At 35.8% G+C, this 16,668-nt stretch overlaps 1 protein-coding gene across 1 annotated transcript in view; it reads right to left on the bottom strand.

The window, feature by feature from the left end:
- Positions 1 to 16,668, bottom strand: part of ITGA8 (integrin subunit alpha 8) — a 136,888-nt gene that overhangs the window by 15,233 nt on the left and 104,987 nt on the right. The window contains exon 28 of the mRNA XM_087712649.1: positions 7,905 to 8,006. Coding sequence (XP_087568775.1) covers positions 7,905 to 8,006 — 102 coding nt within the window. The remainder of the gene's footprint in view (positions 1 to 7,904; positions 8,007 to 16,668) is intronic.

Consider the following 16,668-nt stretch of genomic DNA (forward strand, 5'->3'; position numbering starts at 1 on the left):
TATCCAATTAATTGGAAGAAGTCTGCTTTGTTACCCTTATCTATATAATGTCAAAAGAGGTTAGAATTTATAATTTGTAAAAACTTACTATAATACTTGGGTGACATCTACCTTAAAATATATAGTAGTGTTGAATTAAATATATTTATTCTTATATAGATATAATATCTTATATCTTATATAGATATAATAGTTGGTTTAACCTCCCACTAAAATTAATGTTATCAAAATAAACATTATATAAGGATGTGATGTAAATTGTAAGAGGGATTCCAGGGTCAATTCCTGTTACTGTAGACACTTTATAGAGATAGATAGGTTAATGAGAGTATCTTTATGGCAGGCTAAAGCTCCTTGAATGTCTGGCCAAACTTTTTATCTCCTGACTTTTATTGTTTTGTCAGTGTATAAAATACAAATAAAAGTAGAAAATTAAGGGAATGAAAAAGAGAGAAGAAAAGAAAATATGAGGTACAAGGGAAGAAAGAAAAAGGCCTTGACTTCTTTTTAGTGCAGTACAAGGTAACATTACAGCCTCAACTTTTTAATTTTACATATTAGTATATAATTAGCCATTTCTATAACAGGAAATCTATCTAATTCATAAAATCAAAGTCAAAGTTCTGCAACTTGGGTAGTTTCTACATTTTTCCATGCGGATTTATATTTAGTTCTATTTTATAAAAAAGAGTCAGTAATAATTCATAAGGTTTTTTATATTTTTCTGAAAACATTTTTGTTGCATTAAAAATATCAGAAAACTAGAGATGAAAGGCTTAGCAAATATTTTCCGTTCATCCTTTTATCTTACAGGGCTGGCGATACAGATGTGGAAACTTTTACAGAGATCTAACAGTATCTGCCTTTTTTCCGCCAGTTATTCCTCCTTGGCATTCCTTTCCACACTCTTTCACCCTGGTTTCAAGATTAAGTTTTATGAAACTTAAAAGGGGGGGGGGCTCCTGTGAAACCTCCCCAGTGCATATTTAAACCTCTTTCATTTTTTTCAACTAACTATTCATGGTATACAGGCCTAATTTATAGAAAGATCTTTTTGTGTGCATATATCTCTGTTTTAAATCCTACACAATCCTCAGTGGGGATTAAATGTCAAATTATGATCTTTGTTTCCAGGAAAAAAATATTGATCAAAATTAATAATTTGTATACATCAAAATTGCTATATAAAAAAAGAGGAAGACTGTTCACATTATAGTTTTGCTTTTAGACAGAGGATGGCCACTTTTCTTTACGACAAAATCTTATTTTTTAAAAGCACACAACTAATTAATAGAAAACATTGCCATATAAAATGATAGGAAACTTTTGAGAGTGAGCTAAACTCTATTAAATGTTTTTCTTACAAGCTTCTCTATCTCGAAGGAATATTTCTTATGTTCTTATATTCACAAGCCTCAAAAGTGGCATATATATCATATGTACTTTTTACTGTGCAATGATGGTCTCGTTCATTTTCATATAATATTTAAGTGGAGAAAGACAGAATCAGAAATGAGGAAATTTGTAAAAGAGACTAATTTTAAAGATGTTACAAAAGAAAAAAAACTACAATAGAAATACAAATGAGAAAGCATACTGAACGTTTATTTGACAACAGGTAGATCCAAAAGTGACATGGCGATAGCCGTATAGTTGCACATGGTCCCTTCAACAGCCTCCTTTAATTGGGAAAGGCTTTGGTGCCAACTGCACCACAGTAAAACACTGCATTAAATATATTGCTGCTTCAGATACCAAATACTATCCAGATGAACATGGCAACAGTGAAAATGATTTAAAATGAAGGTTAAAATCTAAGAACTATATGTCTCTGATTAATAGTACTGGGCACTAACAATAAAGGTGAGCTATTTTACTTATGGGCTTCCTGGAAAGCAGATAATATCCATTTATTGGAAAAGGAATGCTGGATGTTGGTTCCTTAGTTTGATTTACTTTGTTGCATTCATATATGCAAGGTAAACATAGAAAAAGTTAAAATAATTATAAGAAAATTAATCACATGATATAATATTTTTCTGCTTCTTTGGATGCATTGTAAACCTAGTATGATTTCTTCCATATCAGGTCAAGACTATGTTCACTGCTACCTATGGTCAATGGCAATTCTGAAAATTATACTATCCTCATAACTAGAAGTTGGGAAAAGTTGAGTTGAAGGAAGATTGGAAAACACATTTTTAATCAATAAACAAGAGGGTTTTCTAAGTAAGATATATCAGTTCTCATTATAAATATAATGATAATATTCTCAATATAAGTACAATTATAGGGGAATGCATTTTTATGCATTTTAATGTACTTTTTAATGTACTTGTGAGATAACATGCACAGATAGAATAATAATGGGAAGAATTGACATTATGACATCACAGCAAACATTTTGTTACTTTCTTCTCACCAGTTTTCCTGAAAATTTCAAGACTATTTTATCCACATTGCAATTGGTCTATTATTTCTATACATTACAAATGTACTAACACGATCAGGAATGCTTAGTTGTTGATTACACTCAGAATCAACAACTACATCAACAATACAATATAAAGAGCAGCAATGAAGTTTTTACTGAGGGTATAATTGCCTGACAGAGAAATAGTATCTGGCCAATTTTTGGTGGACATATCTATAAATATTGCTTATGTATCTCTGGAAGGTAATTGTTCAGCAACAATCTCTAAAGTTTGTTGTACAAGTCTTTTATAAGTAGGAAAAAGAAAATCAAATCTGTATGAGGACTGTTCTGAATTATAATAAAGTTGAAGATTGCTTATATGTATTTCTAAACATTTTCAACCCTTACTTTGACTCATGTAAAGAAACATAATGTTTCAAATTTCTTTCCTGGAACTACAATTAATATTCTATTGATTGATATCTGGAGAACTGTATAAAAAAACATAGTCAGTAAAGACTTAAAAAGAATTGCTGTCTACAACACATCAAGTTATAAAATTGGCAAATCTCCATAAAACATAGCCAATTCTGAAAAGACATAAAAGCACTATCATTTTTCAAGAGTTTATAGTCTATTTTGGGCATCTGGCAATAAAACATATGTTTGGAAAAATAACCCTCATCCTCAAGTAGACCTTAAAAAACATATATCTGATCATTCTGCATATTTTCAGACATTTCTTTTGGACAGCAGGCTAACACCTGCAGGACAGCACACCAATGCAGATGGAGACAATACTTATCAGCCATTTTAAAGAACATATGTACAGATTGGAAGATAGACCTAACTTACCGATTTCTCTAAATGTCATCATACAAAAAAGATCCAAAATGCTTTAGAGAATAATGTATACCATAGAGTGGCTTTGAACTTTAGCTGTGGATTATGCAAATTATAACTCAACACATTTGGAGGGCATTCTTCCTTTCTGTTAATTTCAGTTGCCAAAATATATTATCTGCTTTGTTCAATATCTGTTTCTAAAAGTCTCTCCTTTTGGATAAGTAGGTGGAACTATAATGTAAAGAAGCATCTTTCTGAACCCTGGATATTAGGGATGAACAAAATGGTTTCCACTTTTTTAATGATATCCAGATCAGAGGTTGGTTCTTGCCAGTTAGCACCTCTTTGGGTGTACCGGTTCCAGAAATTTGCCGTACATTTGCGTACCCATTCCATGGAGGTGTGGCCATGCCCCCATACCGGTATGCACTCTTGCCCTGCAGCCCATTTGCAAAGCGCTTCTCAAAGAGAAGGAAGTGAGGGTGGGGCTTCTTCAGAGGACCCTAGGCAAGAGCAGAGTTGAAGTCCTCTCTGAAGCAGCTGGAAAAGGTACATGTAGGTTGGAGGAAGGGAGAGGAATTCAAACTTCATACTCCTAGTGTTGTGCGGGGCTTTGGGCAAAGGCTGGAGGGAAGGACCCTGGCTCAATTGTGCTCTCCCTCCCCAAGTGTAGTTTGATTGCAGGCAGAGCCATGTTGCCTTTTCAAACTTGTAATCAGTGAAACTGGGCTGGATTTTTACATAGTGGATCCTTCCGGGGCTGGGGGAAAGTGTGTATGCTACAGCATGGCTCTTTGGCTGGCTTCCTGCCTCCTCCTGTGGTCTTCTCAGTGCTCGCTCATGTTCTCCTTCCCCAAGTAGAGTGACTTCCTCCCCATCCATTTCTAACACACAAACACACAAACAAACACACACAAACACAGTTGGATAAAACTATATAAAAAATCCAGCCCAGCTTCACTGATTACAAGTTTTAAAAAGCAACGTGGCTCCTCCTGTAATCAAACTACACTTGAGGAGGGAGAGCACAAGCGAGCACTGAGGAGACCACAGGATGAGGCCGGAAGCCAGGCAAAGAGCCATGCTTAGTACACACACTTTCCCCCAGCCTCTTACTTTTGGAAGGCTTGGATTGGCTCTCCTCCAGCTTCTCTGCCTCTCCTCTCACCCCAGCCTGCCAGCAGGAGGTGAATGGGTGGGCTTTATTGCGTTCCAGGATCTTCCACCCAGACAGCAGGCTGCATTTGCAGGAAGGTATTTGGGGAAGGCAGCAGGGGAATGAGGGGGATGGCAGAGAAGTCGCTTTCAAGCCATTGGAAAATATTTCCAATCCAACTTGTGTGTGTGTGTGTGTGTGTGTGTGTGTGTGTGTGTGTGTGTTTGAGAGAGGGGGGAGGGAGAGAGGGAGGAAGTAGGGGAAGGAAGAAGAAAAAGAAAAAGAAAGAAGGAAATGTCTTTCACAAAGTAGGAAAATAAATGCTGTCGCTTTAAATCGGAACTGAGCATGCCTGGCTGTGGAATTCTGGGAGCTGAAGTCCACAAGTCTTAATAATTTTAAATTGAAAAGGTGCAGGAAAGAACAAATTGGTTATATCATTATATGTTATATGGTTTTATGTTTTTAAAGTGTTGGAGTTTGTGCAATATGAGCATTATGTTTCTAAAAGGCTTGTGAATGGAGCCAAACTTTCTCTAAGGTCATTATCTCATTATTTCTATCTAGCAGGCATGTGGAATGAGCCTCAGGCAGGTTTCTTTGTTAGTAGAAAGAAAGAAAAACAGCATATCAATTTAGGGCTAGAAGGCTACTAGTTCAACCCCCTGCTGCAACAGGAAACCTTGCATTGTATAGATTATTTTGGTGCTTCTAACAGAGAGGAAAATTGCCAGAAAGGAGAAATAGTTTACTAGGACAAGGCTGTCATGCAGAGGAAGGCAGAGATAGTCCTTGACTTATGACTATAATTGAGTCCAAAATTTTGGTTGTAAAGCAAGAGCGTTGTTAAGTGAGCTTCCACATTTTACCCAATCCATGACATCTCCTGGTGAGTGACATCAATTTGGCCACTCCCACCTGATCACATGACTGCCAAGCCACTCCCACAAAACAGGCCACACCTACAGAATTGGTTCTAAAAAAATTTGAAACCTACCACTGCCCCAGATACAAGCTATTAGGGAATCACAAAGTCTCAAAACAGGAAGACATGCCAGCTACCTCAACACCACTGGGCTAAGGTGGGCTCTATGTTAGATATCATAGATAAGTACTAAGAAAAACTTTAATCTTTTGTCATAGTTCTCAAAACAAAAGCATAACAGATCACTGTTAAGTATGAAGATATTAATACCATAGTAACCATGGGCTACAAGCTCCAATCTGTCTTTTTTACCATTTCAGAACTGGCAGCTCTTGAGATAAAAGGCAGAAACAGTCAGATCTTCTATCTCAAACCATAGAACTTCTAACTCTGAAGACTAAAACTGGACTTCTCAATTCCTAAGTGCAGGGTCTTGTCAACAAAGCTACATATGTTACTTCCCAAACTCTTCTGAGGCAGGAAATACATGTTTTAATTTTAAGCTGTCAAATAGGCTTTATGGACAAAGCAGTATCAAATTACACCCCCAACACAGCGGGGGAGCTTGAAAAAACTCAATCCATATTTTTTAAGACATCACCCATTGGGAATTGAATATTAATAATTTTTATTACGGTCCTTTCCTGTTGAAACCACAGAAGAGATGCAAAAAGAACTACAGTATTGAAAAAACAAAAAAAACAAATAATGAATTAAACCAAACATGCTACATTATGGATATTTCCCCCCATTTTTTCAGGTCAAATTCTCGGAGACTGCCTGACCAAATCCTGCAGTTTTCTTTACAAGATTTTTGCAGAAATGGTTTGTTATTGCCTCATTCCTAAGGCTGAGAGAAAGTGACTAGCCCAAGGTCACTTTGAGTCTAAGACAGGACTATAACTCACAGTCTTCTGGGTTTTAGCCTGATGCCTTAACTATTATGAACCATGAAAATGGGAGACTATAAATTAAAGTCCCACCTTAATCATAAAGGCTAGCTGGGTTACTTTGGGCCAGTCACTCTTTCTCAGTCCTACCCACCTCACAGTAATACAATACAATACAATACAATACAATACAATACAATAGCAGAGTTGGAAGGGACCTTGGAGGTATTCTAGTCCAACCCCTTGCCTAAGCATGAAACCCTATAGCGTTCCAGACAAATGGCTATCCAACAACTTCTTAAAGACTTCCAGTGTTGGGGCATTCACAACTTCTGGAGGCAAGCTGGTCCACTTATTAATTGGTCTAACTGTCAGGAAATTTCTCCTCAGTTCTAAGTTGCTTCTCTTCTTGATTAGTTTCTACAATATTTTTGTTAAGGAGAAAATAAGAGGAGGAAAGATGTGTTGGATATGTTCGCCATCTTGAGTAATTTATAAAAATAATACAAATAAGTAAATAAATAGAATAAATAGTTACATTTCACTAGTCTCATCATTGATTATATAGTGGCAATAAAAGTTGCAAAAAGTCCCTTTTTAATCTGACCTGTTGCTTTCTATTAAAAAAATAGATTTTAACAACATTTGCAAGGCTGCTATGAAGAATATTGTTAGAAGTTAACAAACAATGGATCTGTTTAGTGTTAGATTTAGAATGGAGAGATCCAGTCAATGCAATTTAAACATAGTCTTGTTCCTGGGAAGTGTTTGATCTTATAATTCCTAAGGAAGTGAACCTTGGGTCTAATAATTTACCCCTACTACTTATTACATATAAATCCTTTCAGATTGGTGAAGATCCCCAAAAAATTGCCATGTGACTGGGTCCATGTAACTTCCTGAAGGAAGATGGATGCGGTTCATCTGCTTGGAAAGTGGTCGCATGTCCTTCTTAAAAAAAATATCACTAAACGCAACAGTCATGGACATCTGTTTTCTAGACTTTGATCTCCAATTTCTGCAAGGCCTTAACTACAAGAGGTCTTGGATGAAGTAGTTTATCTGGAATCTTTTCAGATAGGCTTCTTGTTCTTCCTTTCTACATGTGAATCCAATCAAAGTTAATGGGAAGAGATAAAGTCCAAAGTCTCTCACATGTAAAATTCTTTAGGGCTTGGCATTATACCCCTCCCATTTAACATCTACATGAATCTTCTAGGTGAGGTCATCTGCTGCCATTGTGTCAGTTATCATCAGTTGATAATACTCAACCATATATCCTCACCCACTATTTTGTTGAGAAATTAGGTGATTTTAGAAATGTGAATTATAAGCAAACAAACATGTACTGCAGCATATATGTAACTGTGACTATTGCCCTTTCCAAGAACATAATGTACCAGAAGCATATCTATCCCTGGTATATTGGGATTTGCATTTTCTGTCATTATATACAACTAACAACTATTAACATGGAAACACAACCAACATGTGAAATTATTTGAAAACTCAGATGACTATCTTTTAAAAAACATTCAAAAAATGGATCTGCATTAGAAAACACAGGAAACTCTTATCTTGAAACTCCTGTCTATAAATATATTCTGTCACAGTAAAAATTATCCAAACAACGGACATTAATGTTCTATATTTATTTTCAGTGCTACTCACAGCTATGCTTCCTTCAGGAAGTTTTGCTGGCTGAACTTTGTATGGCATCTTCTTTACTTCAAATGACACACTGATGGAAAGAGCATAGCGGTAATTTTTCCTCTGAAAAATATGATACAAAAAACTTTCTATTAGTCTTTTTAAGCGAATAAATAAATTGATTCATAATCCCTCCTATAATGGCAGATAGTGAGTTTGGGACTTAGAAAGGAGATGAACAAGAAAGCAGAGAGAAAACAAGATAAAAATATATAAATCTATATACATAATAGAAAAAGTAGATAAATGTTTTTTCTCTCTTTCACAATAATAGAATTAAAAGTTAGTAGTTATAGAAAGAATCAGGATTGATAAGATGTTTCATTATTTAGCATATATTCAACCAAATAATTCACTGTCTCCTCATAGGAGATCCACAAATTTAGAGAGGTTTAGAGAAGAGTATGGAGAATGTGGCTATTATTGGTAAAAAAAACCTTTGAAATCTTTGACACTCAGTTAGATAGTTTAATTATCAGTTCCTAGAGGGCAGTTAATAAAAACACTGTTGTCTCCACATTCAGCCTGTGAGCTTCTTTGCTTGGATCCTATGGGAACAAAATGCTGGACTAGCTATGGGAAAAGAATTATTGCTTATCAAATGTTTTGGACAAACAGTCCAATATTTTACCAATGGCCAGGCTGGGTACAGCTAATAATTTTGAGGCCAAATTATCTAAAACACACTTGTTTTCTCATTCCTGAAACAGTCTGTCAGTCTAATTGGGAAGAGTTCTTGACATATCCTTATGAATAAAATTATCATGTTAAATAAATAATTCAAATGTCCTCCACATTTATCTGAGATGTTCCTTATATCTAGGCCTCACAACACTGTAATAGAGACTATGAACTTTTGAGTTTTTACATCTTGGCCCTTTCTATGTCCTTTATGAGCCGAGGTGGCGCAGTGGTTAAATGCAGCACTGCAGGCTACTTCAGCTGACTGCAGTTCAGCAGTTTGGCTGTTCAAATCCCACCAGGCTCAAGGTTGACTCAGCCTTCCATCCTTCCGAGGTGGGTAAAATGAGGACCCAGATTGTTGTTGGGGGCAATATGCTGACTCTGTAAACCGCTTAGAGAGGGCTGAAAGCCCTATGAAGCGGTATATAAGCCTAACTATTGCTATGTGTGGCTTTGTATTCCGTCATCAATTAGTACAAAGAAAAAGTTTATTTTGGATACCCTTTCTTCTCCAATAGGTGGAGAACCAAGCAACACATATTTAAGTCCCTCATCAGTGTAATAGCCCTCCTCTGACCTACTGGTGTCCATTTTAAATGGTGGTGCCCAAAACTGGATATGTAGAACAACACTGAAATAATCTAACCAGGGCAAGTGGAGCAATTATTTTCCATGGTTTGGACTCTGCTTCTGTTAATGTGCCCCAAAGTAGCATTTGCATTTTTTTTAGCAATGGGATCTTATTTAATTTGTGTTCTACAAGTCTGACATGTCTTCTTGCCAAACCATATCTTCTCCATCCCAAACCAAAGCCTTTCATTTCCTCCAATCTAGGTGCAGCATTTTACATTTGTTAGTTAAATATCCTCCTTTTCATTTTATCAAAATCTTCTCACTTTATGGTTATCACTCATCACTTTAGTAATGTCTTACAATCTTTACAATCACTATAACCATACTCAAATTCTTTATAAGTTCTGATTTATACCGTACAGTTGCGAAAGAAGACACTATAAACTCTGGGAAAGATCTGTCTCTACAGGCTGCTGTAGAGTGAAAAGCACATGTTTTTCTACAGCACCCTAATGTCCCTTAACTTTCCTGTTGAACTTCAGAATTGCCTTCAAGGAATTGTGTTGCCTTTTTGGGAAGTGCTGTTCTAATCTAATGTTAGCATTTTTAATTTCACCCCTTTTGTCCATCGATGTAAACGACAGTTCCACAGTATTATTATTTTGAAACATTGGCATGATCTGAAGAGAATTTTCAAGTGAGGGTATGGATCTCATTTTTATTAGCTGCCCTATAGTTTTAGAAACCCAGAATAATCGATAGAAGATCTTAATGATTTTAACAATCTAATCTAAATAATCACACATAAAAGTTGCAAGGTGGTGATTAAAATTGTAATAAACATATAGAAATCCACTTGGAAACTCAAACAATTTAAGAGAAAAATAACTTAAAGATATTTCTACTCTTCTTAAGATATATTTTGCCAATACTGTATTTTTTTGCCAATATGCAGTACTGGTATTGTAAGGAAACATGCACTGAGGGATTCCTGATGTGCACCAAAGGAAGATCCCATTTACTACAGGACAAATTTTGGGTCTCCTTTTGGTACATATTCATTGAGGCCACAATTTTTATCTCACTAGTGATAAATATTTATATTCCTTGGAATTTCCTGCAGTGTCAGCATGCTCCCCCATTCTTGCAACTATACTTTTCCCCTTTGCAGCTGCTGTTCTGAACAGGCTTTCTTTAGTTATTTTATCTCTCATCAGCAAGACGATTTATGAGTAGGCTAGATCCTGACCTTTGCCCCGGTGGGTGGAGCATAAGCAAACAGATACTCATTCAAAAGCTCAAGTGATAAGTTTCTAGCTTTTTCCTTCTGGGACAAAATCAGCTGACCAAACTCTCTTCTTCTTGAATACAGATGTTGGCATTATTAACATCAGGCACTTAAAAAAACACAGAGCAGTTTTCCAGATATCCAGAGCAGCTAACACTGAAAAATTATCTTCATACCATGCGTTTGCTTTTTATTTATATTTTTGATACCTATCACTGACAATACAGTGGCCATCAAATCAATACATATATGCTAATTTATATGTACAGCAACAGTTTAAAAAATTGAGAATGGGATATTTCCCTTTCCCCTTGTTAATTTTAAAATTTGCTTGAGCAAGATCTATCCAAATACAGTAGACAACCATTTTTTTCAGGATACTTCAAAGATAGACCATTCTGTTGTAAAAGAGACCACACGATCAATTTTCCTGATTCACTGCTTATTCAAAAATTACTTTGAACCTGAATCCAAAAATCATCAACTTGGCTTAAGCCTATCAACTAAAGTCATTAGTAATATTAATCTAGAATTCAACTGAAAGGGAAAGAGAAAACCTAAAAATTACTCATAAAGGCATTTTTTTCTTTCAAAAGGATATACGAAGTTTAAAAGGATAGGAATTTAATTTGCAGAGGATTATACTAAAGGACAATTATATTGCAGTCAAGATGATGGAAGGAATAGAGAGGGAGTTAGAAGTGAGGTGAATGAAAATATTATAGCATGGAGCAGAACCTTCTAAAATTTGAAATCATACTCACTGATATCATTTTTATTTTCAAAATGTAAATGCTAGTTTGCACTTTATATTTAGTATAAGAGATTTTATAGACTTACATCATAAATAATTTTGTACTGATTTTTATGTGAATCAAATACAGCTAATTTTGTAAATCCAGCACAAGTTGCATAGAAATGAATAAAATTTGTTATTAGAATTAAACAAACACATTTAAGCTTATTCCCATTAAAAGAGGAAAACTATTTGATTTGAATAAATAATTTGATCAAGAGAAGCATTATGTGGAAAAAAATCAAGGATCTCTTCCTTGATGTTTTCTGATTCAAAATGTCCTTCCTTCTAAAGCAGCTTTCTGCTTTTTCAAAACAGCAACTAGATTAATAATACACTGTTTGGTTTAGACTTAATGTTGCATAACTGCAAATGAAAAGGAATCTGAACAGCACTTTATTCTTATAATCGCACAATAGAAAGAGACATGGTTTGGTCTCAAATTCCTATCTCTCTAGATGATCTCAATAATTTAGATAATACTTTTTGTCAGGACTGTTATAAACAGCTTTGATTTCCACTTTATTATTGCCAATGTCCACTATTATTAACACAATAATACAAGAGGGGAGGGAAGAAAGATTCTCAATTTTAACATGAAACATAGAATCCTCCTATGATATTAAAGTCTTCTGTAAAATGAGTTCTTAAGATAAAATAACAATCCCCACTATAATACATGATCCCATGTGATGTTTTAATGTTATCTCTTTTCTTGATCTTTTAAAATTATTTCCAGTTATTGAATGCACAAAGATGGAAAACATGTTTATCATTAATCCCTTGGTATATAACTAAAACAGTTTGTATTTTTCACTGCATTCCACTTTCCTTATTTGAGGTCATGGGATCACCTAGTTCACTCTGTATAATTTCTTGATGGCTTCCTGTAGTAATAATACTGTCTCTCCCAGATAGGGTTATCTGTAAATGCCATCAATGTACTCCCACCTCTATTCCAAAGATGTTAATAAAAATAAAATAGATCTTGCACTGGTCAGTGATAGGCATCAAAAATATAAACAAAAATAGTTACAACTGTTATTTGTAACTTTCTTTCAACTCGAAGGCCTACTTTTTGATATTTTAATAATCATATTATTTTTGCTTTTCTTCCATTTAACCAGTTCCTCATCTAGTGGACACCACTTTTTCAATTTTGACCCTATCACCTACTGCAATACATTTCCTGGGGATTATCATATGCCAAATGTCTTTTAAAAATTTAAACTTGCCTTGGAATCTTCACAATTGCTTCATAAGCTCTAGGAATTCAATTTTTATCACTTAATATAAATTGAAGATGGGAGGAATTGATTTGGGAAAACATTGTACATCATTTCAATATGCAAAGCAATTTATCTGTGGTAGAAAGTTATTAATACAATATTCTCAACCAGCAGCAACCTGCAGCTGAATCCTCAACATCTCTTTTGGAAATAGACACCCTATATTTTTCATTTCTATATATTCAATTGACATATTTGTCTTGTGTGTGGCCAGATTTAAGATTCTAGTGCTTAAATATTCAATTTTGGTGGAATAGTAGAAACAGTGAATTATATTGCAGATCTAGTAGAAGCTAATGTGCTAAATACTGGGACAGTTTTCCAATATAGATTTAAGGTTGTTGTTTTTTTCCCTAGAAATTATTTTCAGTTTGTTTGAAGAAGATTGGATCTGGGACTTGATTGCACCACATCATCTCTGAATCTTATGTGCTTATAGTAAGGTGACCAGATTTTAACATTGGTAAAGCGGGACACCATTGACCGGGGAGGCAGGTTCTTGATTAAAAATTTGGTCTAAATTATCTTCTCCACCCACCCACTCCCAGGGGTCCTAGGCAAAGGGGGGACTTAGGCTGCATACTGTCACACCTTGCTTTCCCATCCACATAAACTACCTTCAAAAACGTGGGGCTGCTTCAGCCGCAGTGGTGGCTGTGGGCGCCCGCCTCATCTCCAGAGATTCCCAGCCGGAGACCGTGGCTGCATGCATCTCCCTTCCATCCCCTTCTCTAGGGCCAGCACACAGCCCATTTCTGCTCTGCCTTAATTGGATAAAAAGGGAGGGGGACTCCCTTTGGACCTCTCCTCTGCAGCTTCCCCTTCCCACCCCTCTTGCACAAGGAATTTGGCACGAGAAAGGCATGCAGTGGATCACTTTGAGTCGACCCCAGATCTTCGGGTGTGAGCTGATGCTGCGATCGCCACTCGCTATCCAACCAGTGGGTAACTTTGATGTATAAGAGCTGACGTGGCGCAGTGGTTAAATGCAGCACTGCAGGCTACTTCAACGGACTGCAACTCTGCAGTTCAGCTGTTCAAATCTCACCGGCTCAGGGTTGACTCAGCCTTCCATCCTTCCGAGGTGGGTAAAATGAGGACCCAGATTGTTGTTGGGGGCAATATGCTGACTCTGTAAACCGCTTAGGGAGAGCTGAAAGCCCTATGAAGCGGTATATAAGTCTAACTGCTATTGCTATTTACGGGTGGACAAATGGACAGGATTCTCCCACTTAAAGGCGTTGGAAGATTCACGGTTAGTCACTGTCACAAGCCCGCTCAGTTACTGTCCTGTACGTGAAGAGTTGCAATTGAACGCCAGGGGTTGCTCTCCTAATCGTTGAACAATTTCCTAGATATTTTTCATTCTCCTGTTCTCCCGCCATTTCCTAGCTTGCCGTGCATTCTTTCCAAAAATCGGGGCTTTTTAAAAAAGCCATGGGACGAGGAACAAATTGTGAAAAATCGGGACTGCCCTGCCAAAAGCAGGACGTCTGGTCACTTTAGCTTATAGATATATTTAAAGGGACACCATTTATCATTGCATGAAGATATGTAAGCATGCCATGAAAACAAGACTCTTATGCTATTCAGGATCCTAATCAATGTGTTTGTTTGTTTTCTTATTTATTTGTATCATACCTTTATTATTTTTATAAATAACTGAAGGCAGTGAAAATATACAACATAACTTCCTCCTCCTTTTCCCCACAACAACAACCCTGTGAGATGAATTGGGCTGAGAGGGAGTGTCACCTCAAGACCACCCAACTGGCTTTCATGGCTAAGGTGGAAGTAGAACTCACAGTCTTCTGCTTTCTAAACTGGTGCCTTAACCACTAGACCAAAGTGTCTCATTCAAATGTAAGTTGGGGACATTTTAAAGGCATTCATATCAGTCTTCCTTATTTATCTTTAACTTTGGCAGAGGCTAAACCTGTTAAGAGAAAAAATGAAGAATGATTTCTTCTATTAAGCTTTATAATTTTATATCTATGTTCTGAAGGTGAAGGGTTTTAGAGAGATCCACAAAAATCTGGTTGCAGTGATTTTTTTATCATTCTCTGGAGTAATAGCACTGATTCAAATGTTAAACATATTCAAATCTATTATCACCCTAAAAATGAGTTTCACTTTCAGCAAATGTGAAACATATGGATACCTGGATTCCATATAGCTAAGCACTTTCAAGACATGCTGCGTTCAGAATCTGTTTGCGTACTATCCAAACTCAGAAGGATGTAATTTGGAAAGCACATCACCTATCAGCCCACCTAAGTAGTTAAAACAATTTAAATCAGTTCTCAGTGGGACTAGTGATGGATTATGGTTCCTGCTTTGGTCTCAATGAAGCACAACAGCAGAAATCAATAACCCACTCCAAATGTATATAAGCTAAGCAAGGCAAGACAAAGTAAAGGGCATCTGGCCTACAGGTGGGATTTCTGAGAGAAGATGGAGGAGGAGAAAGAAAAGAAAGTAATTGTTTTATTCACTTTCACTGGTCAATTCTATTGAAGAGAATTCAGATTTCTTTTCAGATCATCTAATCTGTGAGATGAGTTTGCCACTAATTCCATATAACTAAGTTCCATTGTGTTTGTCTTGCTTAGTTATATCTGGGTGGGGGGTGGGAGTGGGTGAGGGAAACTTTGTACACAGGAACAGCAGTATCATGGATAATCCTCTAAGATAGTGAGTGGAACACATATTTTTTAGGCCAATGATTGCATGCATCCAATGAATGGTTATTGGTGAAGGGTATGTCCATTAAGGAGACCCAATACAAAAATATTTCATTTCAATGAAAATTATTAAATCAAGTTATTATAGTGAATATATTTATAAGCTAAACATTTAGTAAGCTTCCTTTCTATGACATCAAAAAGTAAAATTCTGTGACAATCTTCAAAGTCTATTTGTCACATCTAAGGCTTTTAAGGCTATATCTTCTCTGGACATTTTAGGCTGTAATCTGTTTCCAAATACACCATCATTTTTCTCTTTTTAAATTGGTGTTCTATATAATCTATTGTTTTGTTATAATGTAAGACTGGTATCATGCTTCAGGCACATTTCCCCCCCCCCCCCCGTCAATAAACTGTGGGTAGGTAAAGAGCTTGGCAGGCCCCCAGAGAAGAATTGTGGGCATATTGAGACTTTGGAGATCATGGTTCACCATTGCTTATTCTATGCTATACTGTACAGATTTCCTTTTCAGTGGCTGTATTTATATAGAAAATCAATAGAAATCATACTATAAATACAATTAATAATGAAATAAGGCTAATTATTATTTGTATGGATTAGACAACGGATGATTTGAAGATTCAACTACATCAATGACAAAATTTAACATATGTTTCTATTTACATTCAAGTTTGAAACACAGCCAATTCTTCCTTATTCTTCTTGGCTTTGATTCAACAGGCTTCATTATCTTTGTTGGCTTTGGGGGAGACCTTAAGCTCGTTGTTTATTCAAGCTTGTTTAATCATCTCACTTCATATAGCTCCAGTTTGTGATAAAATGTTAGGCTTTAACATGACAGATTACAATTAGTTGCAAGATTGAACAATCAGCAAGTGTTATTTTAATATTGTGAAAAGTTAGCCTATCATTGAATAAATTACAAAATCAATATAAACATAAAATTCATTGAAATGGAAAATGCATTCTTTATACTTAAAATTAATTATAATGGATTAAATCAAGATTATACTTTCATATCTGAAAGCAATCACTGTTCCATTGTTTTGTAACATTGAGTTACAGAATGGAATTCTTAGTAAGACAAGTTTCCTATTTTTTTCCTTCCAGGCATTTAAAATATTTTGAAGTGTGATCTGTGGGTAGTTTGGAAAGAAAGATTGCTTAAGTCAATGCTCTAGAATAATATAATAGATTCACACATTCATTTATGTGATCCTGAAATCACCTTATCAACTGAGAGCAATTTGGGACTAACATATGGCAAGATTTACATACTTTCCAGAAAAAACATATAAATTGATTGATGGAATGGTGCAGTTATTGCATTTTCTTGCGAGCTAATATGGTCTAGTCACTAAGCGGAAGTGAAAGCTGAAGATCTGG

The sequence above is a fragment of the Thamnophis sirtalis genome, unplaced genomic scaffold (assembly GCF_051295495.1).
Source record: "Thamnophis sirtalis isolate CommonGarterSnake01/CBP01778 unplaced genomic scaffold, rThaSir2_p1.2 scaffold_4, whole genome shotgun sequence".
Taxonomy (NCBI): Eukaryota; Metazoa; Chordata; class Lepidosauria; order Squamata; family Natricidae; genus Thamnophis; species Thamnophis sirtalis.